We start from the raw sequence: 23,365 nt of genomic DNA on the forward strand, positions 1-23,365 counted from the left end.
AAAAAATGGATTCTACTATTATAGAAATAGGTAACTTATGTTAAAAATCCCACACAAGCTTATTATAAAACAAATTATAAAAGGGTCGCTGGCAAGAGCGTATGATAAAAGGGGATCGTGATAGGAATTAGATTGAGAACCACTGGCCTAGAGTAATTTTAACCACATTTCTTATAGTTTCAAAAAGAGTGCTGTCGGGTTACCTATGGTGAATGGGAGGGGGATACATATAAAAGATTGCTAGAAAATGATCGATATTAGATTCATAGTTTTCGGGGTCGCTTAGATAAATAGTGAGACTTTCAATTACGCTTAACTCCGATTAAGCTCTCATTAGCAGGGATGGGCACGAACGACTTTTCTTTGAAACTCGACTCGACTCGAAACAGACATCTTTGAGGTCTACTCTTGGACTCGGCGCGAAAAATATCTTCCAACTCGACTCGGATTAGAGTCAAGTCCAACCAAAACGAGCCAAATCCTGTGTGTAGTCCTACCTAGACAATAATTATTCTATCATCAATTATACTACTGTTACTACAAATAATAATAATAATAATAATAATAATAATAATATTATTATTATGACAACACCGTGTACAAACATGAACGATAGATGGTTAGTAAAGGAATACTAAAAGCTAGTTGACTGCCGACGTCGGTAGTCATGAAGTTTACAAGGCAAGGACATCGTTCATTACCCTAAGCTGTAAGCGTCGGTGGACTACAGATGGTCAACTATTAACCTCTCGCCAGAAATTGGTGGCCCCGCAGCGACGATCCGTGATGGCCCAAGTTCCATTTTGAAAACTTTACTACCAGCGGCTGAGACGCGATGAAACGCCAACGAACCACAAAATTACTCTCCCAAAATATGTTAAAATGCCTATATGTGTGATTTGTTTATATTTAGGCGAAACAAAAAAACACAAAACAAATACCCCGGGGTGGACGCGAACCATCAATATTACGATTACTAGGCACGTGTTCTTCTGACTTCCCCACGGAAACGATCATAAAAAGCTTGGTTGTTGAAGGATAAATCATTGACGTATTAATTTAGCCAATCAGACAAACCCCTACATCTCGAGTTCTAGGAGGTCATACCGTGAACCGTTTCAGATTTATTGCTTTCTGGTGGAGTACTATCCATGCGCAAAATTTGAGCATAATAGCCGACATGCATCTTCGGTGCCTCTTATCTTTAGTACAATTTTAACCAGAGATGGTGTGGGTCAATGAAAATTTGATCCACGACCCACCATGACCCACTATGTCCCACCAACCAAATGACCCATTGGCCCACTCTGACCCATCAACCATCGTGATCCACTCTGACCCACCACCAACTATGAACCACTCTGAACCATTGCGACCAACTCCGACCCACCAAAACCCATCGACATCAACTCTGACCGATGACCCACGTCCTCCTCTCCATTGACTAGAGAGATTACACTTGTAATAAAACAAGACTGTGAAATTATCACTTATCGGAGTTTGAATTTCTACCGTCATTGGCTCAAGCACCTCTTTGTTACAATACTGGTGGGTCTGACCTTTACGATATATAATGGCAAAGTGTTTCTCATCTTCCGAATTAAAATGAATTTAAATTTATCATATGTAATTATTTCTTTGTTGCCTTACAGACACATTTCAGTAGAAAATAGGGTGAAATTTAAAAGTTTCGAATCAAGGAAAAGTAGACCAACGTAAAAAAAAAAAGAAAAAAAGAGAGAGAGAGAGAAACTAATTTTCTATATAATTAAGCATGCCGTACTAATTGAAAATGCCCATGTAATTAAGTTTAGAATACAAATTTTATGGCCATTTTTCTCTAACTTTATGGCTTCATTGCCTTATGCTCGGAACGCTCCATTAAACACCAGCTTCAGCAATTATAAATAGAAAGCAGTGGGTATAAAATTCAATAAGAACTTTAGTTTGCATTACTCAATTTTATTCTCAACTAATATCAATTGTTTTCGATTATTTTTACAAATCAACCCACTACCAATTTCCAATATATAGAAAATGCACCCCCGTCCCCCCGCTCATAAAAGACAATTTTAAAAAATGCTAGGGCATATTCTCTTTATTTTTAATAAAGAGTTATATGCTGAATTTCAGCTCTCAGTTGAACGGCTTGTGAGATACTAAATTTTTCGCTAAAAGTCGGACTTCTACTCCCCCTAAGGATATGTATTATAATGAAAGTGACACGCGTATGACAACTTCCCAGTTGGGATTGGAGCCTGATTATATACCAAACGTCAATTCATTTGACTTTGCAATTTGACCGTGATGATTACGCAGACATAGTTACTTTCAATTTTTTATGATGCATATCCTTATTTCATATGTTACAGATGATTCAAAAATATTTTTTCAAGCAGTTAGCTCCTCTAGAATCTCACAGGCTGCATCCCAAAATCCAACTCCTACTATCCTATGACAATCCAAAAGTGACTGAACTTTTTTATTAGGAACAAATGACAAAAGAAAAATGGAGATCTTGAAAGTAAAATGTAGAAAAGCTCGGTGCCCCCAATAACTCCATATTTCTCCGCCCCTTCATTCCGAACTTAAAAATAAAACTTAATTCGAATATGGTTAATTAGTGAATTTATTACAGTTAAATTCCACTCACTACATGCTACAGCTACAACTATGTAAGAAAAAATAACAACTGTGAAACATGTTCTGAATTACTATTACATTTCTTACGCTATTATTAAACATATTAGAATAGTAAAAGAGGATTGTTCGTGAAATAGTATATTTGCTCATGATTTTTAACTTTTTCATACGGAAAAAATTAAAATATTATTCAAGTTTTAAAATTTGCACTCTGCAAATATGTTGTCCTCTAGGCAATGGGACTAATGTGGACTAATGGGAAATGCTGCACTGTTAGCGGCGCTGAAAACTTACGATTCGATTCTAATATCGGTTGATTTCGATATCTTTATGTCGCTACCACCCTGGGTGCTAATGGGAGCTTAATTGGACTTGAATTGAAAGTGGAGCTATTCACCTAAGCGACCACGAAACTATGGATTCAATAATAATATCGACCCGTTTCTAGCATTTTTGATATGTATCCCGACAGTACTCTTTTTCCAGACTGTAAGAAATATAGTAAAAATTGCTCTAGATATATCAGAATTATGTTGAAACACACACATAAATCCACTTTTATATTCTGTATAAATAGAGAGAGAGTGAGCGAGCGAGCGAGCGAGCGAGAGAGGGCGACTCAAGGCATCACAACTCCACATTGCAAAAGCATATATCAGGAATTGAATTGAAAATATATGTAAAGACTTTCTGCTGTGACATGCTTCATAAGGACAATTCCAATCTGCTCACGTGACCTTTGGGGTTCATGAATTTTTTTGCGAGCGTTCCGACTTTGGATTCTCTGTTTATACCCTCTGTTTATGCATCGAATAACTTTTCAAGAACATAAATGACATTCTATATTATGAATGTTGAGAATTACTCTCTATATGACAAATAGCTGCAAATAAATACACTACATGATTTATTTATTGCTATTGAACGAGTTTCTTATGTTGTATTTACATACTCATATATAATACCGACCTACTGTGAAAATTATATCAGATGTTATATTTTGAACATAATAATTACTATGTTCTGCAATTATTATGTTATATATAAACAACTTATGTATTTTAATGTAATTATTTTATATAATTTTTCATGCATTGCGGAAAATATAATTTAAAAAAAAGTATTGACCCAGATTGGATTCGAACTCACAACCTTATGATTTGAAATCCGACAGCTTACCAATGAGCTAACACAAGGACTTCGAGATCTCAATGAGCTTCTAGCGATGTATAACGGATCTCAAGATAATTATGACATTCATATCCATTACAAACGCTGTTTCTGTTCTACTTTGACTTTTATTTTAGTACTCAGGCGATAATTATGTTCTATTTCTTAACTTTGAGCATTCTTTTACATATGGAAAGATTCTTTAACGTATTTAAATGCTCCATTACGTATAGAGAGCTAAATGACAAACAAGCATGTGGTCACATTAATAAAAGGTTTCGAAATATTGTATCATTAAGTATTTCAATCAATGTTGCTTTTTTAAACACTTGGTAACAAGTCTTATTATATTTAAAAGAAGAAAAACACATCTGCAAACTTTTTCCCGATTGCAAAGGCTGGCTTGGAGGTTCGAACCTGGCTTACTTTTTCCCGAAGATACCCGAAGCTGGACTTAGAAAATTTTTGCCTCAAAACACCAATAAAGAATGCGCTCAACCTTTTTGAGACAAGGTGTACTTATAGGCCTCATCTTCTTGGTTCATGCTCTTAACAAAACTTTTCATAAGACCTAATTTAATATGTTGAGGGGGAAGCAAAATTCGGTTACGATCTACCAGTGGTTCATGCTGCACATTTTTCACTCCCGGCTGAAGAGTTTCTCTGGTACTCCAATCACTTTTGCGGTAATGAGATCCACGATCTCTACTGTCCCATTCACATATACAGCAACAATACTTTGTATACCCTAACTGCATACCTAACAACAGTGCTATTACTTTAAGGTCACCACAAATGAGCCACTGCAAATCGTAATATTTAATGGCTTGAAGTAAACGTTTCAAGTTTTCATAAGATTCCTTCATATGAACTGCGTAACCTACAGGAATTGAAGGAAGTTCATTTCCAATATGTAAAAGCACTGCCTTTAAACTCACCTTGGACGAATCTATAAAGAGCCTCCACTCCGTAGGTTCGTAATTAATTTTAAGTGCCCTCATGAGACCATTTACATCTGTACATGCCACAAGTGTGTCTTCCATAGTAAAAAATGAAGTGAACATCTTCTTCCTATTCCGATGCACTGAAATATTTACTTTTTCCCGCAATAAATTCCATTGCTTTAAGCGTGACGCTAAAATTTCGGCTTTGCTTTTCGAGAGGTCCAAGTCTCTGATTAGATCACTTAGTTCCTCTTGAGTAAGTCTATGTGGTTCACATGGAGGTTCTTCTACAACAAACGTAGGGTCCTTCGAAGTACTTGATTAAGAAGCTTCAACTTCTTGATCATCATCAGAAAAAAGATCGTATTCTTTAGGTGGGTCAGGAACAGGTAGTCCTTCTCCATGTAGAACAGGGCGCATTGCAGAAGGAATGTTAGGATAGGTCAAGGCCCGCTTCTTCTTCGTGGAAATTCCCTTCTTGACGGAAGGAACCATACAAAAATAACAGTCTCTGATGTGGTCGCTTGGCTCCCTCCAAATCATGGGCACTGCAAAAGGCATTGAGCGCCCCTTCCCATTAATCCAATTTCTTAGATTGCTGGCACAAGTGTTACACACAATGTGGGGTGCCCAAGATTTATCTTGGTCTCCAATTTTACAACCAAAGTAATATTGATAGGCTTTTCTTATTAGTGGTGTTATAGTCTGCTTTTGTGAGGAAAATGTCACTTCCCCACACACGTAGCAGAAGCTATCCGCACTGTTTACACAATTTCGCGGCATTTTTGTTTATTGAAATCCTCAAAATGTCACTTGAAATAGTTCCGACAACTATTTAAAAATATACATTCGAAATACCAGTATTTTTGCGTACTTGTAGTTGTATTTTTATGTCCTGCACTACACAAACGTCACACCCAAAACGCTGATAACTGCACTAAACCTGTCTTTTCTAACAATAGCAGAACACTACTGAGATAAGGAACACAATGAAATCAAGCGTTCATATAGTTTCTCCAGTGTTGCCGGATCAGTGTAACATTTTACCCCAAACGAAGCGAATATATTTATTTTTAAAGCGTTATTATTAGACATGCCTATAAAACGAAAAGTAGAGCTAATATTCGAAAATAACTTTCAAATTCGTGATCAGCACCACAAAATCAATAAGAATTAGCTGATTTTGTTCAATTTACATTTTCGTTGTTGAGACAGTGTTACGTCTCAAGTTAAGGCGCATAATTTAATAACTGTGAATGTTCAAATGCCGTATTTTTCTACCTTTAACCTACACACTAAGCTGTACTTTGTTGCAAAAAATTTCTTGCGTAAAGGACATAATCGTCAGGGGACATCAAACTAAAATTTCATTTAGTTTTTCAACTAGTTACAAGATCAGAGATGGTATGGGTCAATTAAAACTTGACCAATTTACCCACTGACCCACCACACACAAGACCCACGAATTACCATGATCCACTCTCACCCATCATCCACCATACCCCATCGTCATCAACTCTGACCCACGATCTACGTCCTCGTGTCCACTGACTAAAGAGTTTACACTTGTAATAAAACAAAGCTGTGAAATTATCACTAATCGGAGTTTGAATTTCTACGTTCAATCGCTCATGCACCGATTTTTTTTTTAAAATACCGATGGATCTGACCTTTAGGATATAAAATGGTAAAGTGTTTTTCATGGGCCATATTACGATGAACTTCACTTTAATTATAATATAAAATTATTTCCTTGTTGAATTACAGATACTTTCCAGCGGAAAATAGTATGAAATTTGAAAGTCTTAAAACAAGGTAAAATAGGTGAACTTAGAGGGAAAAAAAAAACAGTGTAAAATTCGACTGTGTCTTGAAAGCGAAGTAGTAAGTCCTATTGCTATTATCACAATTACAAATATCAATATCCAAAAGTGCCTGAAGTTCTTTTTTTCACTTAGATATATACCTCTTTCAAGTACCTGTAAGTAAATATAAACAAATGAAACAGGAAGAAAAATGGAGGCCTTAAAAGTAAAACGTAGACAAATTTACCAGTGTTCAGAAGATGCTGTCTACAATGCACTGAGCAGAGTGGATCGATGGGTCACAGTGGGTCACGTCCTGTTGATCACGACTCGAAGACTCACTCACAAACCTTGACCCAGACTCTTTGATCTAAGTAAAAGTACAATTCTTTTACCTCACGTGTCGTACAAAAAAATATTTCTGCAAACTGTTTCGGAGCAGAGATGGAGTGGGTCGGTGGGTCAAGTGGATTAAGTTTTCTGAGTAGGTCAGTGGGTCGTGGGTCAACAGCATGTGACCCACTGCGACCCACCACCCACTGTGATCCATTGCGACCCACCACCTACCATGACCCACTGTGACTCACCACCCACCGTGACCCACTGCGACCCACCACCCACTATGACCCACTGCGACCCACCGACTCAGTATGATCTACCGACCCTCTCTGCTCACTGCATTGTAGACAGTGTCTTCTGAAGACTGGTAAATTTGTCTTCGTTTTACTTTCAAGACCTTCATTTCCCTTGCTTTTCCATTTGTTTCTGTCTACTTACCTGAGGTGAGTATATCTAACAAAGTGAAAAAAAGAACTTCAGGCATTTTTGGATATTGATATGTGTACTTATAATAATAGCAATAGGACTTATACTACTACTTGGCTTTCGAGGCCTGAGAGTTTTTAGAGGAGTTAACTACTGGAAAAAATACATTTTTGAATCACTGTAATATATAAATTATTATATAAAAAAATGAATGTAACTATATGTGCCTGATCATCACGGTCAAATTGCAAAGTCAAATGAAATTACTTTAGGTATATAGTTAGACCTTAATCCAAACTGGGATGTTATATTGCTTTTAATATAATACATAATACCCTAAGGAGGTAGTGAGAATACGAATTTTTGCGACCTATATATTCACTGGTGGACCTTGAGGGAAGTCACATCAAAATACAGGTAGATAAGAGCATTATGCAAAAGTTTCTTCTAGTGCTGTAACTTGAAAGTTTCTCTAGAGAAGCAAATATTAATATTTACGTCCCTCTACAAAAGTATGAAGTTATCCTCTTTAGAACTAAAAATCTTAATAAGCATTTGTATTACTTGTAGGTGCTCAGTTGACGTTTTGCTGAAGTAGGTTTCAAATTACATTTATGCTTCATCTTTGGTAAATATATTTTGTAGAGATGCTGAGGCAGCAGCGGCATTTTAAATTATTTTCAGTTGTTTTGGAAATGGTATGTTGAGCATATTCGAATGCTTCACAAGTTGAATTTAGTGGCACAATATTTGATACAACTTAAAGCCTTTATATAATTTCTGGATGCCTTAATAGTACACACTTCACTGAAGTAAGTCTAAATTACCGTATATTTTCGTTTCATTTAAGAGGAGTTTGTTTCGGATTGTGGTGAACATATTTTATGATTCATTATTGTAATATTCCACACATGGCTCCGTTTACAAACAATCAACACAATCTCCGGTGTTTGGGGTCCCTGGTTCGATCCCAGCTCGCGCCGTCTGGACTTTGTGGTGGACAAACACCGTGTTCGTGGGTATTCTCGAGGTTCTCCCGTTTCCTCCCACTTTCTTCATTCCACCATTTCACTCATCTGTCATCATCACCGTCTCCTTTAGCCTAGCCGGCATAATCGTGGGACGTAAAACTTAAATATTTCATTTTATTTTCATTTTTTCTAAATTTTGCTGGTGTGACTTCCTTCACGAGCCAGCATTGCATACACATATATTTAGTACTTGGATTTAATAACTGTTTAATTAGAAGTATTTAAAAAGGAAGATAAACACTTTATTACATCATAGTTTTCCTAACATTCAGAAATCTATGTACATAGAGTTTTCTTTTATGACCATGCAACGAACAAAGTAATTGACCAATAATAAACATACAAACTAACACGTATGTTAACATGGAAGTACATCTACAATTACCCCCACACGTGTGAAACCTAGGGCTCGCCATATTTTTAAGTCTATTTTAAGTTACTAAATTGATCAGGAATTACAATAAGTTAATGTAAATAAAGAATAACACTTCTCAATTCTTATACATCATTTCCATTTCATTAAAAGCTGATATGTCATCAAACAGAGAACACTCAATGGAGGACACTTAATAAATAATATATTTATATACTTAACGGTGTTGAGTAAAGGCGCCATCTTTATTCATAGCCCACTGATTTATATGAGGGAATTATTTTTGTTTTTTTCAATAAATAGCGTTATTTGAGATATCGCCAGGGAGAAGCAAAATTGTCCTTCGACATAAAGAGTTTCATGTTTTTCACGTTTTTTTAAAAAAAATAATATATTACTATACAATTTATTAAAAAGTTCAAATTCAGGGATGCTCCCCAAATGACGTCCCCGTTTAAAATAAACTGAAATTTTATTGATTTCTTTTTCAAGTATAAATGACATCCCACCTTATTTTTTTCGAAATGAATTTACATTTGAGACATACAGGGTGTTAAAAAAATTGTCGCAATATTTAGGGATTGGATTCCTTACATCAAAATAAGAAAAAAAAATCATATGAACTTGTGGTCGGAAGTGCACAGTTTCCTAGTTATAGGGCAACGTTTCCCAACCTTTCTCAACTTGCGGCACACTACAGGTGTAACTTGAATTCTCGCGGCACACTCATATAGATATTATTATTATTATTATTATTATTATTATTATTATTATTATTATTATTATTAGTAGTAGTAGTAGTAGTAGTAGTAGTAGTAGTAGTAGTAGAAGTAGTAGTAGTAGTAGTAGTAGTAGTAGTAGTAGTAATAGTAGTAGTAGTAGTAGTAGTAGTAAATATAAAATACAGTGGTATTTTTTCTGTGATTACTAATATCCTTTTTACAAAGAAGAAAGCTCGATCACTGGTTTTCCCCCGTGGTAAATCATTATGCTTAATTTTCATTCTAATTTAAAATAGAAAAGAATAATGCAATGAAATAAGAATGACTCAGGTTTTTTTAAAAATACACTTTCTTTTTCAAAAACTATCTCCAACCTTTCACTAAGAACGAAGATCAGTAAATAAGGAACGAACAAACAAATCTCTTTTACTTTCAAAACACAAATTGTAGGTAATTTGTATGCATGTTTGCTTTGCAAAAGGATTGAATGATATGTTAAAATTTCAAGTTACGAAATAGTCTGCAACAATAAAGAAGCGATAATGGTCATAACAATGATAACTAATACTTTTTTTCAACATTAAAAATGTGCAGAAAAGTAACACAGCATGAAACTTAAAATTCTAGATTTAGGAGAGGTTCATAGTAATGTGAAATACAAATATACATTTTCTCCAATGTCTTGCAATTTGATTGCTATAGAATTAACAATTTTGTTTCGATTTCCTCGCGACACACCAGCGACCCATTCGCGGCACACCGGTTGGGAAACGCTGTTATAGGGTGTCAAAAACGTGAAAAAAAAAGAACTTTAGAGAAGCTGTTTGTGAGTATTTAATTACTCTTCACCTACCTCTCTAAAAATCCTTGTGCAAGTACTGGAGCATTCTTAAACATGGACATTTGGATAGTTTACATACCAGTTCCTTAGTGATATCTTGACCCGATTACGATAGGTCCCATAGTAGTGGAGCTATAAACTTTTAAAGTTAATTAGTTTCACATTTTCGACACCCTATAACTCCGAAACTATCCATTTTTGAGCATAGGTCCATATGAACTTTTTTTCTTATTTTGATGTGAGAAATCTGTTCCCAAAATACTGTCACACATTTCTGTAACACCCTGTATATCTATATAATACATATATTATATATATATCAATAGGCTAAAGAAACAAAAACAAAGATGCCGTGCAAGTATTCAACACCGTTAACGAAGGAACAGTATCACAGAATTCTTGCTTTTTCTTTCTTCACACGTTGAAGTGCATCATATTTACAACATTCCATTAAGTTTAGGAAAGTAGAATGAACGAACAAAATTCCTTTTGAAACAAGTAAGAATATAGAAATATATGGAAAAATTTATTTATTTATTTATTTATTTGGAATAATTTTGGATGCGAAAGAACTTACAATTGAATTAATCTATCAATTTTTAAAATTTTCTGCTACTGAAACAACATTTTTGCTCAAATTTCATGATTCTTGATATTTTCACCTGTTTCTGTAAGTTTTAGTAAGACAAACATGTTACAAAATTAAGGACTGGATAAAAGGCGAAACGTTATAAATAAATGTGATATAGTTTTAAAATATCACAAATTAAGAACTGAAAAAAAAAAAGCGAAATCCTATAAATAATTGTGGTAAGTCTTTTCACATTTATTTTCTGTCAGGATTATCTAAAGAAGAAGCACACATGAACATATACAAACTGAAAGTATTGTTTTTATACTCTTGATGATTTCTTGTAATATATGCTGTAGTGACATGTAATTATTATTACTTACAACTTGACAAATACAAAATCAAGTATACTAGCTAAACACGAAAGAAAGAAAAATGGAATTGAGTACTTAAGGACTAAGCTTTCGAGTCACAAATTGTATGTTGTCGAAGAATAAAGAGACACTACAGGAATGGGTAAAACGTCCCGTTGAGTGTTACTAATCATCGATATTAAGTGTAATGAAGGCAGCAAACTAGACGCTTAATTTTTTCTAGTTTTAAGCTCTAGATTGCCCACTTCTCTTTTCCAGTTCGTCCAGTGGTTGAATGTTGGAGTGCTCACCTCTGGTGCGATGGGTCCCTGGTTCGATCCGAGATCGTGTAAGTTTGTAGTTTACAACATTATGTTCATGGGGTTTCTTGTTTCCTCCTACATTATCATTCTATCAATTATTCGTCCCCTTTAGTCTAAAGAGCCTAAATGAGCCTTAAAGGACATAACTTAATTTCATTTTTCTCTTCGATTCGACGACGAACCTCACTGACTTGAAAGCTTAGTGCTTCTGAAATTGTTTCAGAATGTCTTGTGAACAAAAAACTGGCCACTTATCTTATTATTTACATAGGACAATTTTTAACATTAATTTGAAATAAATACCCAGTAGAAGCTAAAGACCAATTCAAATTCATTTGATTTAATTCTATTTATGAGTATGACAAATAGAAATGGGTGGCCAGAATGTTTTAAACAATATTGTACCTAATTAAATAAATTGAACTTTCTGATGTTCCATTCTTGTTATATTTTATTTGACCTGACATTTCAAACGCAACTTACTGCCTTTATCACCAAAGTTATAATACTCCAATTTACTGTAACTCTGACAACAAGGAAGTAAGTTGTCAAACATCTCCATAAAATTTGGGAAGAACTTTATATATATATATAGGTAATCAAAGAAGTAACCAAATGTATATTTCTTAAATTCAGACATTAAAGTCGACAAATTAATACGAGGGCTTTTTCACATCAGAACCGCAGTTAGTTTAGCGAGTGGACATGGTTTATAACTTTGTACTAAGTATATGATATTTACATGGGTATTACGCAATGCATTATTATTTATTTTCTTGAGAATATGGTGATAATCCTACTCCAAGTTTGCAAAGATCAACAGTTTAACTTCAAGAAAAAACTGAAGAAGATGAAGAGACAAGACTGGAGAGCAGGGACCTAAAAAAGGACGCGATTGTGTTCATGTTAACGATAGAACAGGCTAAAATGATAAAGCATTGCATAATCTCATTATTCAAAATATAGAAAGGAGACACTAATCTTGGAATATCATCTTCTATCGTACTGAATACAGTACAACCTCGAATTTAACACAACCTCAAGTTTATGAGATGATTTTAATAGAAAAATACAAATACCCAGCATAAAATATTAGACACACTTTGAAAATATTATACAATGAAAAACTCACTAATTTAATTTTTTTAAAAGAAGATTTAAATCCCAGTCTTTATTGCAGTTCCTTCTTCTAAGAGTTATCACATCCAAATAGTCACTATAATCATCATTATTTCCTTCTCCTACAATTGTTGATAAATTGAATAATGCCCCATGTACAATCATCCACAATAATTAGCAGATGAATGTTCTCGAAATACACATGTATCTACTGGCAATGATGTCTAAAACTAACTAACTAACTCTCTATGGCTTATGGAACCCGGAGGTTCAATGCCGCAAATTTTTGTTTTGGTCAGATTTTGATTTTTACTTAACGTTTGCAAATAAGTATATCTAAAACTAGAGTGAGCAGTATTAAGAGAATAAGACAGTGTTTTTCTAGTGTAAACATGAGCACAGTACAGTATGTCCGGGAAGTAGTAGAACTGATTTTCTTTCGCCAAAACGTGGTGAAGGAGGGGAAGTTACTGCGCTGGTTGGGTGGTGGGAAGTCTTAGCTACCAATCGCCAATCGTCTCCAAGCTTCACGGAGTGTAGATCGAGTTTAAGGTGAATCCCTTTCAAGGTGCTTTGTCATCTCCACAATAAATCGTTTGTTAGAACAGCGTTACGCGATGAAATACTTGAAAGACTCAGAAAACGAGTCGCCCGCGTCCGTCCAGCAATCACTGGATCATAGAAACTTCATCACGACAATGTGCCAGGCCACACCGCCTTTGCTGTCATGGACTTCCTGACCAAACATGGCATTACATAGCTTCCCCAGTCACCCTACAGCCCAAATGTCGCTCCTGCAGACTTCTTCCTCTTCTTCCGACTGAAAAGGATAATGAAAGGACGGCTCGCTCCAGGCTATTCAAGAGGCCGTAACGAGGGAGCTGAAGAGTATTCCAGTTTCTGTGTGCCAGGGAGCCTTCAGGGATTGACAGAGTCGCTGGAAACACTGTGATGATGCAGAGAGGGCATATTTTGAAAACTATTAAGTTGATGTGTCAAAATCGTGAATAAATTTATTTTTAAAAAATCAGTCCTACTGTTTGCACGACAAACCCTGTATATATTATTTAGGTATTTTAATTTTTTTGTCATCATGTATCAAGCGTATCCTGATTTTTCATTTTGAAAAATTGACTAGTCTAATGCTTGAGGAAAGATTCTATGTTAATTTATATTTATTTTTGCTCTTGCTGTACATAAAATAAAATAAATAATAAGACGTAAATTGAGATTATACTGAAAAATAATAAATATTCTTTAACGCTCGTGATTTATTCTGTTTACTTATATTCCTTCATTTGATCCTCTCTCCCCCCCCCCCCCGTCAAAATCAATCATAAGGACATTAATACATATCATACAAGTTTAATCTAAATCACCCGATTTGGACCAAACTTGACATCGTGGTAGATCTTGACCTGTTATAAAAACTTGATTAATATTAAGATGTGCAGCAACTTGGATCCAAGTTGACAAAGTAAATGAGAAGATGATCCCTCAAACCAGTCTTGTCGGTGACAGTGTTATTAAGTTTATGATTGGATAAAATACTGTAAGAACCAAATGTAGGACAAGTTTTACGACTATGTGTAAGTTACTTCTCTAAAACTTAGATTTCTGTTTTGACATGAATTACCCTCGTATACCCAGAATTTAGAAGAAGAAAAGTGTAGAAAGTAGTTTATATTTAAGGAAATGTCAAGTCATAAAGTTGTAAAATTCAATTCAATTTACACTCTCTTTTGTCTTAATGTAAGAATTGAAGACAAACGATAAAATACTGAATCTTTAAGAATGGAAGAATTAACGGAAGAGTACTATTATTTTCAGAAAGTGGACCACTTCATCCAATTCCATAAAATAAGGTCATAATTCTCACACAGTAAATATAAATCTCATCAAACAAAGTTGGATAAAATATTATAAGTGATTTTGATTATAAACAGTCTATACCTTTCACTTTCGTAGACAAATTAAAGAAAATATTATATAGTCAGTCATTTGTCGAGCCTTTTTACTACAAGATACTATAACATCAACAATAACACGCACTTTAAAACCAACAAAATATATTACTATACATATATATATATATATACTCATTTATCTAAAAATTATTAGGATTTTCTTTTAAAACTATAAATACGTAGTCTTATAATATTTAAATATATATATACACAGACACACTTCACTAAGAAACCCTGTCAGTATTTTATATATATATTTTTAAATATCTTCTGTGCAGAATATAAAATATAACATTTTCTTCAAGAAAAAAACGTGATAACATTTCCTAGTACCTCTTGTACTTATACGAAAAATCACATATACGTTTTCCTCTTGCTATTAAAAAAAAGACACTTGTAAATATAGACAACATTGAATAATCTATGATCTATCAAAACGAGTACAAGATGAGGTTCTTTACTATGAGTGAATATGTAAAAGTAGAAAAATTAAAATAACATTCCAAGTACAACGCAGTGCGAAACATATTATTACATTCCCGATGAGAGTTCATATGGTTCTGATCTCCCGTTATACAATAAGGTCGTGCATCACATTACAGCCTTGATTTTGAAAGGATAACTCGACCACCAAAATCTCTCACTCTAAATACAACATAAAACTGTCCGTCAATGTGTCCAAGCCTTCTTAACGAAACAGCATTAATTTATACTATATATATATATTGTACTTCATTTCCATTTTATGCTATGAGAGTAAGAGTTTTCAAATTTGGGAAACATAATTTTATGTGATTGAGATGGTAGTGATATATAAAACCTATTATATAGATGGTTATAATTTTCCATCAAATGTTGTATCAAACTTATCTCTGATATGATCAAATAAGTTGGCTAAAACTTTTACACGCACTATAAACGGTCAAATACAAAACTTAGTTCTGTTGCTCATTTGTTTATATTTCTTCATTCAATTGTTACATTTGCTGGTAGTCATAGAGTACAACGCGTTACTCGCTTGAGGCGATTATTTAAAAGTAAATTTTTAAACCGTAAATCTTAAAATAAACGAGCAACTGGAAATATGAACCGTGCATGTTAAATATAAACGCTAATCTGTAGTCTCTGGCCATGTCAGCTTAATTTCGCAACAACTTTTTTCAAGTCTTCTTTGCGTTTGCATTTATTGTAATATTCTTGAAGTTTACAGATATACAAAACAGGATACTGCTTGTAGGCATCAATAAGCTTCCCATGTCCACGTTTAGCGCCACCGCACAGTAATTTTCGTTTGTTTTCATTGATGCAATGTGAGATAGAAACAGAACATGTTTTATTTTAGAACAGTTGTATCAAATGTTGTAATCAACCCAAAAACTGCATACAACTTGGTATCGTACACGTTCAAATTCCACTTTGCTGAAACGTTTGTTACAATATTTGACGGAATATTTGGTGATGTATAACAGGCTTAAAAGAATCACACACCATTTACAAATAACTAGTTACTTTGTAAATACGTAAATAATAAATAACAAGAACCTCCTAAGAAGAAGATAAGTAAAGGATCTTGTAATAAAGTTATAATTGATATTTCACAATAATATGTCTTATTATGGTGCAGATCAGAAATATTCAAACTACGAATCAAGGGCTAAATTCAGCCCTCAAAATGACAAAACATCATCTTTGATAATGACTTTGGCTTCTATTAATATTGTCCACTATTTATATTGGATAAAATACTTTAACACTTGTTTTACTAGCCAATTAATTATTATTTTATTTGCTATTTTGGCTTCTAGCCAGCCAACGACTATAAAATTGGTTTACTATCAGATCATTATCAGGCTGTCCAAATATGTGTAAATAATCCTAAAGTCTCTTAAGACTACTATGGTCATATCTGTACTCTAACAGGTCAGGGTGATTTAATAATATTCAATATGTATTGGGAAACACTTAAGTTCACTGACAATCTCTAATTGAAGTGGTAAAATTTTCTTTTAGTAATAAATATGTCGAGTAAGTCACTTAAAACTACTGCCTTGTTGTACATTCACCTAACGCTAGTGAAAAGTTAGAACAGCTAACAACAACTCTGTTGTCAAGGGAGGTAAACTTAGCTCTCCAACCATATATTCAGGAAGGCAAGAGCCACCACACTTTTTTTTTTTTTGGTAGTAAATAGTACTTTGAATCTAATGATATATAGTTTGAAAAATCTCACAAATAGAGACTGGAATATCTATTCGACTCTGTATTCAATATTAATTTCTTTAAATCTGTTGCAATAATCTACGAAAACCGAGTTTTATTTCTTGCGAAAATGCATAGCCATTCGCTCTATTCAATGAGAAATGGATTTCATCACAATTGTTCCAAATCCATTAAAAATTATGAAAAAGACCAACAGTAACATCTATCTATATTACTATTTAAATAGATTATCCCACTCTTTCATCACAAGGTGGGATGTCACCTCGTTTGGTTCTCGTTTCCAAACATTTCTGTTTCTTTGCACTGACTCCATGTACCTTGATAAATAGAGTGGGAAGTCAGTTTATCATATACAGTAGTATTGTAATTCTGACGACATTTACATTGGTTCACACAAAACGCCAGTCTGTAGAATGACAGAAGAGGACAGTAAATATGTGACTTACCAAAATAGAATTCTACACAATTCTATTGTACACAATTTGAATAAGATAGCCAAGAAAGAAATATCATTATTTTTTGAAACGAAGGATGTTGTACTGACACGGAAACACTTCCGAGCTTACAGACATTAGTTGCAAGAAGCCGTGTCAGATACGAACTGCATGAAAAATTTCCGCACATGGTATTTTAAAGCTTCACTATGGAAGCAGAGAACAAGCTTACGTGATTTGCTCAGAAGAGAAGTTGGAAGATGTTTGTTCAGTGACATCTGACTGTCTACACGGTCTCAGCGAACATGTACTATATTAGAACAAATTAGCACCTAGAGCCACTTTATTTGGCATTTTGTTCAACAATAGAATTCTAAAAGGAAATGTTATTCAAAGAACAGTCGTATCAAATCATTTCATACGCCATTCTGTATATATATAAAAAAAATCTTTTTCGGAAGATTTTACAAAACCATTTGGAAGCTGACTAAGAAAAAAATACACGTTTTCGAGAAACATGCCAATTGATAGAAACATGTATTTTGAAACATTGTTTTTCCATAATTTAGGAAAGGAAAACCCCTAAACTGACAAGTTTTAAATAGCGCCCACAAAGAGCATCCTTCAGATTTTCATTTACCAATAATTATGAAATAAATTGATTCAATTGCTTTGAATATGATCTTGAGTAGCTTAAGGAGAATTAAGTTTTTTTTTCTATGTGAACCAAAATTTACTCAAATTTAGCTATCCGATCCAAAGAATCATCTAATGGACAGACATACAATTTATTTGATGTCTGTACAGATCAAAAATGGTAAGTAATGTTGAAGTTAAGCAAAGTAATAATGCCAGAATTTCTTAAGTTACATTATTACTCACAAATTCAACAAAATAACAATAATCAGTATTAAGTGATGGTTACAGATTAGAAGTGGACAACCGATGGTATATATGCCACTATAGAACGTGGACTGTTTGTAAGTGGTAAAGTTGCCACATATGCCATACAATTACTGCACAAGAAATTAATTTGCAAATACATGAAAGTTAAAAAGGACCTATAGTAAAAACTTTATCTTAAAAACAAAATTATTTGCAACCTAGACACACTAGCATATAAAAAGACAACAAAAAAGATAGATATGAAATAATAAAACAGGTATTCGTGCTATCTACATGTTGGATGGCACACAGTTTGAACATTCTATTATACAAATGCACCCAACTAAATTTTATTCCCAACTTCAATTTCCCGCAATTGTCTAACGTCATCAGATAAAATATTAAGTTTTTAGTGGTAACTTTCCTTGTATTGGAATACTTTAAGGTAAGATTTTCACTTTAATTACATTTTCAAACATACATACATTATTTTTGAAAACAGCTAGGATTGAGTATAGCCCGCTCCCCCTCGTGATTTTTAACGAATCATAGCGATTCTAACGATTCATATAGTTTATAATGAATCGAAATCGCATGTTATAAAGATTTAAGATGTAAATCTTATGGTAAGGAAGCTTTAGTATAAGTAGTAAGTAGTAGTAGTAGCAGTAGTAGTAGTAGTAGTAGTACTAGTACTAGTAGTAAAAACGGGTTAGAAGCCCCGCAGGGGATGGTTGGGTTGTTCTCGAAATAAGTAGCAGTAGTAGTAGTAGTAGCAGTAATAGTAGTAGTAGTAGTAGTAATAGCAGTAGTAGTAGTAGTAGTAGTAGTAGTAGTAGTAGTAGTAGTAGTGACTCTCCCAGTTCCGGTGAAAAAGAACTGGGGGGAGCAGGCTATACACAAGCCAACAGCTAAGTTATTACTTTTAGAAGAACTAGTTATCACCAAACTAAAGTTATCAGATATCAACACTTCCTACGAACAGTACACATATTTCATCTTACGTCCCCAAGATATCCTTGGATCTTCTTAACATGTACATGTAATTCCCCAGTTTCTTTCTATGAAGTTTCTTACTATTAGGTATCTATATATTTTCACTACAAATAGGGCCAACTGAAAAGCTTAATACGAACTAAGCTGTTGATTTCATTATCTTAGTTATTTGTAATAAATGTTACTAGCATCACCAGATATATTCTAGTTGACCTACACACTACAAAAAAAATATATATTTAATATAGAAGTTGTGCAAATTATACGGTAAATAGAAAAAAAAGTTTAAAAACTCTTAATCTTAAATGGTGTCGATTTGTTTCCTTCAAGATTCCATTCAATTTCAGTAGCAGTATTTCTTCTTCTTACTGCCTCATTTGATATTTTTTTAAAATTTTATCAGATACAGACTTAAATCCTTGTCACTATATCTCTTGTTAGACTTGTTAATCATTATGATTGTGTAATAGTATAAATTCGTAGTTTAAAACAGTCTCTTTATTTGAATCGTTTCTCGTTTTTTTAAAAAATCAATTGTTATAACTTTGAGAAATGTCTCAATATATATTATTACATACTAACTTGTTTTTCATTTCTTGTTTTGATAAACCTAGATAAGGTAAATGATGTTCTTTCATATTGGAATATTGTCTCTAATATTATATTATATTATGTTTCAACTTGTAATAATAACTAATGTTATAAGTAGAAATTGTAATACTGAGTCGAAGTTTTTGAAAAAAAATCTTCCACGGATTCTCCACTGAAAAATTTATTTCTTTTTCTTTTCTTTTTTTGATCAAAAGATCCAATGTATTTCAATCAAAAATTTTCTTTTAGACCTTATATCTGAAGAACTAGACATAGTGTAGCCACACTCAAACTATTACTTAACTCAGTACGATGTGTTTATTCCGTAGAAAATACGAAAACTCGATTTAAGGGCTGTTCAAAAATTTTGTACCCCCTGATCAAAAAACAAATTATTGGCCAAGATCGCAATCTTTGGATCCCTTTGTGATTTTCCTAAAATTTTTGTTCACATTAAGTAAATGTTAATGATTATCCTGTATCCTGCACTAAATAACACATTAAAATACTAAAAATGTTAAAAATTTAAATTTATAACAAAAAAAACGTAAAAAAAAATTGATAATCTCTTTCGTATTAAGTTAACCATCTTCAAAACTCTCTCAGTAGTATTTTAGCTCTTGCTATTACTGACAGGTTGCCAAGCAATTGATTCAAGAAAATTGCAAAAAGCAGCTTGCTTTTCTGTCTGATCTATTAATTGTAAAATTTTTATTTTTGCTTCAGATTTTCACTACGTACAAATATTGAACTTAAATTTATCTAAAATTACAAATAAATAAATAAATAAATTAGTAAAAATTTAGGTATTAATACGTAATTTCAAATAATTTAGTGAATGTGCTGCCAAACAATAAATCTAAATTTAGAAAAGATAAATTTAAAAATGGAGGCTCATACATTAGGAATATCCCTGGACTCTGTGAAAAAATCTAGTATCCTTAAGTAATACACTGATTTAAATTAAGGAAAGTGTTTAATAATAATGAGAGGGGTTATGTTAAGTATGAGTGACACATTCAAGACACTGCAGATAAAAGAATGGTACATAATAGCTTATGAGTTGGCCATCCTTGTTACAGACAGTTACTTTACTGGAAAATGAAGTAAACATTTGACGCAATTAATAGCATTTTCCTATATTTGATTTTTTTAAATATGCAAAACTTAAATATTTTATTGTAAAGTCATGTTTCACAATCAGTTATACATTTTTCAATAACTTGTATTTCACACATCAAAACAAATGTTCTGACATTACAATACTAGCTGGTCGCTTGTCGGGTCGCAACCGTTTTCCAACACTGCGATCCCGAATCCCCAATAATTTCTTCATTTTAGTATAGTATTGTGTACACTAAACAGAATTTGATTTTATTTCAGAACGGACAATACTGCATTCTAACTAGACAATTCATTTCACAATCATCGACAACAGAAATTTTACAGAGGAAATTCATTTTTGACTGTTATCGTAAAACGCACAACTGAATTGTGCACACTAACAAAATTTTATTTTTTAATTTGTTAAAATATTATGCGTGATAACTTTAACAAAAGTTACATGACCTTAAAAAAATAGTTAAAGCCAAGGGTAAAAGTACAGGGCAAAGCGGGAGAACGCCGTCCCCTCACTTCCAGAAAATAATCTATGGCGTCCCATCACCTTCTAAACAAATTACAATGGGCAAAGATAGGCACTGGGGACGGCGTGACGTCACGCTTCCCCTTACCTTTTCAGATCCACTTTTACCCCTGATTAAAGCAATACAAAGACAGTTGTGAAAATATAATATCCAAACAAAAATTAAGTTTTTATCCAATGCATTATGTGATACCATGATGCATATATCTTGGTTAATTTATTTTATCTCTGTACATAGACTAACTTGTTTTGTACCCTATAAAATAAATTTTAGTCTTATTTCGATTTGGTGATTCTCAAGGAAGAACACGTGTTTTGAATATTTTTTTCGTAATTATTCAAATACTGTATATGCATATTATATTGCATCTTATTTGCCATAAAGACTTGGTAAAACTTTATTACGAAGAAGGTTGTTTTTGTTCCATCTCATGATGATTTGGGAAATAATACCACCATTACTCATACCTAAAACTGTTAACGAGTATGACATGCTTTTATAGCTGCTTATTTATAACCTTAATCTTACACAAACATATACTCATATACAGTGCATACATGCATGTACACATACTCGCAAACACGCACAAACACATGTATTTTTAAAATCCCTTTCGTAATCCCACAAGAAACCGGAATTTTATATTTCTTGTTATGGAACATACAAAGTGATATTACGTACTTAACAAACTTAAAATTCCACCAGTAGAATTCAATGTCATTCGTAAACTTCAATTTCATCTAGTCATAAGAAGTTCTTAGTTCGAACCTCATCTTGTACAAACTACTTTATTATATCTTTTTATATTCTATTTCAGTCCCTGATTTTGGAAGCTTCACCATTTCGGGGATCTGGACATTGTCTATGCCACCTGAGAAGTGGAATTTTGCATACAACAATTCTTTCACTTATTAACGACACTATATACCACAGAGGAGCATATTCTAATGTAATTAGTCCATGTATATTGTAAGAAAACAGAGTGTAATCCCAGGGACACGCGTTGAAGTATCGAAGAACAAATCCTGTCGAAAATTCCCAGAAGTAGATCCATAGCACATAAATCAGTCCTCTGATAAGAACGTGAACTCTGTTTTTAAACCATAATTTGTACATGTTTTCCATTACTATACCGGATACTCCATAGATAAGTAGAGACCACACACTCGAACAACCTAGAAAGAGTGGCAAATAAGTTGATATTAGATAAATACACAAGATAAAATGTTCTAATTTGGTTAAGCTTTTAATACATGTTAATACTTTATTCCGTAAGCATTAGCTTGGTAAATTAAGTGTGTATTACCTGCGTTAATCTCTACTTTAATATTATAATATCAATGTTAACTTTTAAGCTCAATGTTAACTTAGTTCTTAATTACATAACATACGAAGTAACGTATCCCTTAAGTCAGGACCGGCTCTAGACAATTTGCTGCCCCCTTCAATGGCATCATTTGCAGTCCCCCTTTCTCCAGAAAGAACAAATCTTTAAAAGTCATGATTTTAAGTATGCTACCCTATCATGAACAACGAAAGGGAGGGAAAGAGTACTCACACTCAGAAAGGCATAAGAAACACCACAAATACAATCTCGTTGTATCTGCTTTTTTCTTTAAATAATAATCTCTTAAGGAGCCCATAGACGATCCACGGTTTGTGCAAACATCGTGTTTGTGCAAACACTGTGTTTGCGCAAACATTCGGCCATACACGGTTCAACTGTATGCACAAATTTCAGTTCAATTTTGAGTTTGATCGCGTAAGCATATCCACTAAAGCAGCTCGTTTAGCGATAATAATTGCTTGTGCTTTGGAAGCGGAAAGACCTGCGAAACCCAAACGGAAGAAGAGGTTGTGGATGAAAGAGTGATTCAAGAAACGGTCTAAGTTTAGTCATCAAAATTTACCTAGGTAATATTCGAACTTGAGATAAGTTCGACTGTGGACTATAAAAATTATTTAC

General features: G+C 33.5%; 1 protein-coding gene across 3 annotated transcripts in view; it reads right to left on the reverse strand.

Moving 5' to 3' along the window:
• Positions 1–8,578: 8,578 nt before the first annotated feature.
• Positions 8,579–23,365, reverse strand: part of LOC145663992 (transmembrane protein 229B-like) — a 188,322-nt gene continuing 173,535 nt past the window's right edge. For all 3 annotated transcript variants that reach the window (XM_081730271.1, XM_081730270.1, XM_081730269.1), the window contains exon 3: positions 8,579–22,574. In XM_081730271.1, coding sequence (XP_081586397.1) covers positions 22,213–22,574 — 362 coding nt within the window. In that variant the 3' untranslated portion in view covers positions 8,579–22,212. The remainder of the gene's footprint in view (positions 22,575–23,365) is intronic.

This window comes from Thermobia domestica, chromosome 11 (assembly GCF_964235325.1).
Source record: "Thermobia domestica chromosome 11, izTheDome1.hap1.1, whole genome shotgun sequence".
Taxonomy (NCBI): domain Eukaryota; kingdom Metazoa; phylum Arthropoda; class Insecta; order Zygentoma; family Lepismatidae; genus Thermobia; species Thermobia domestica.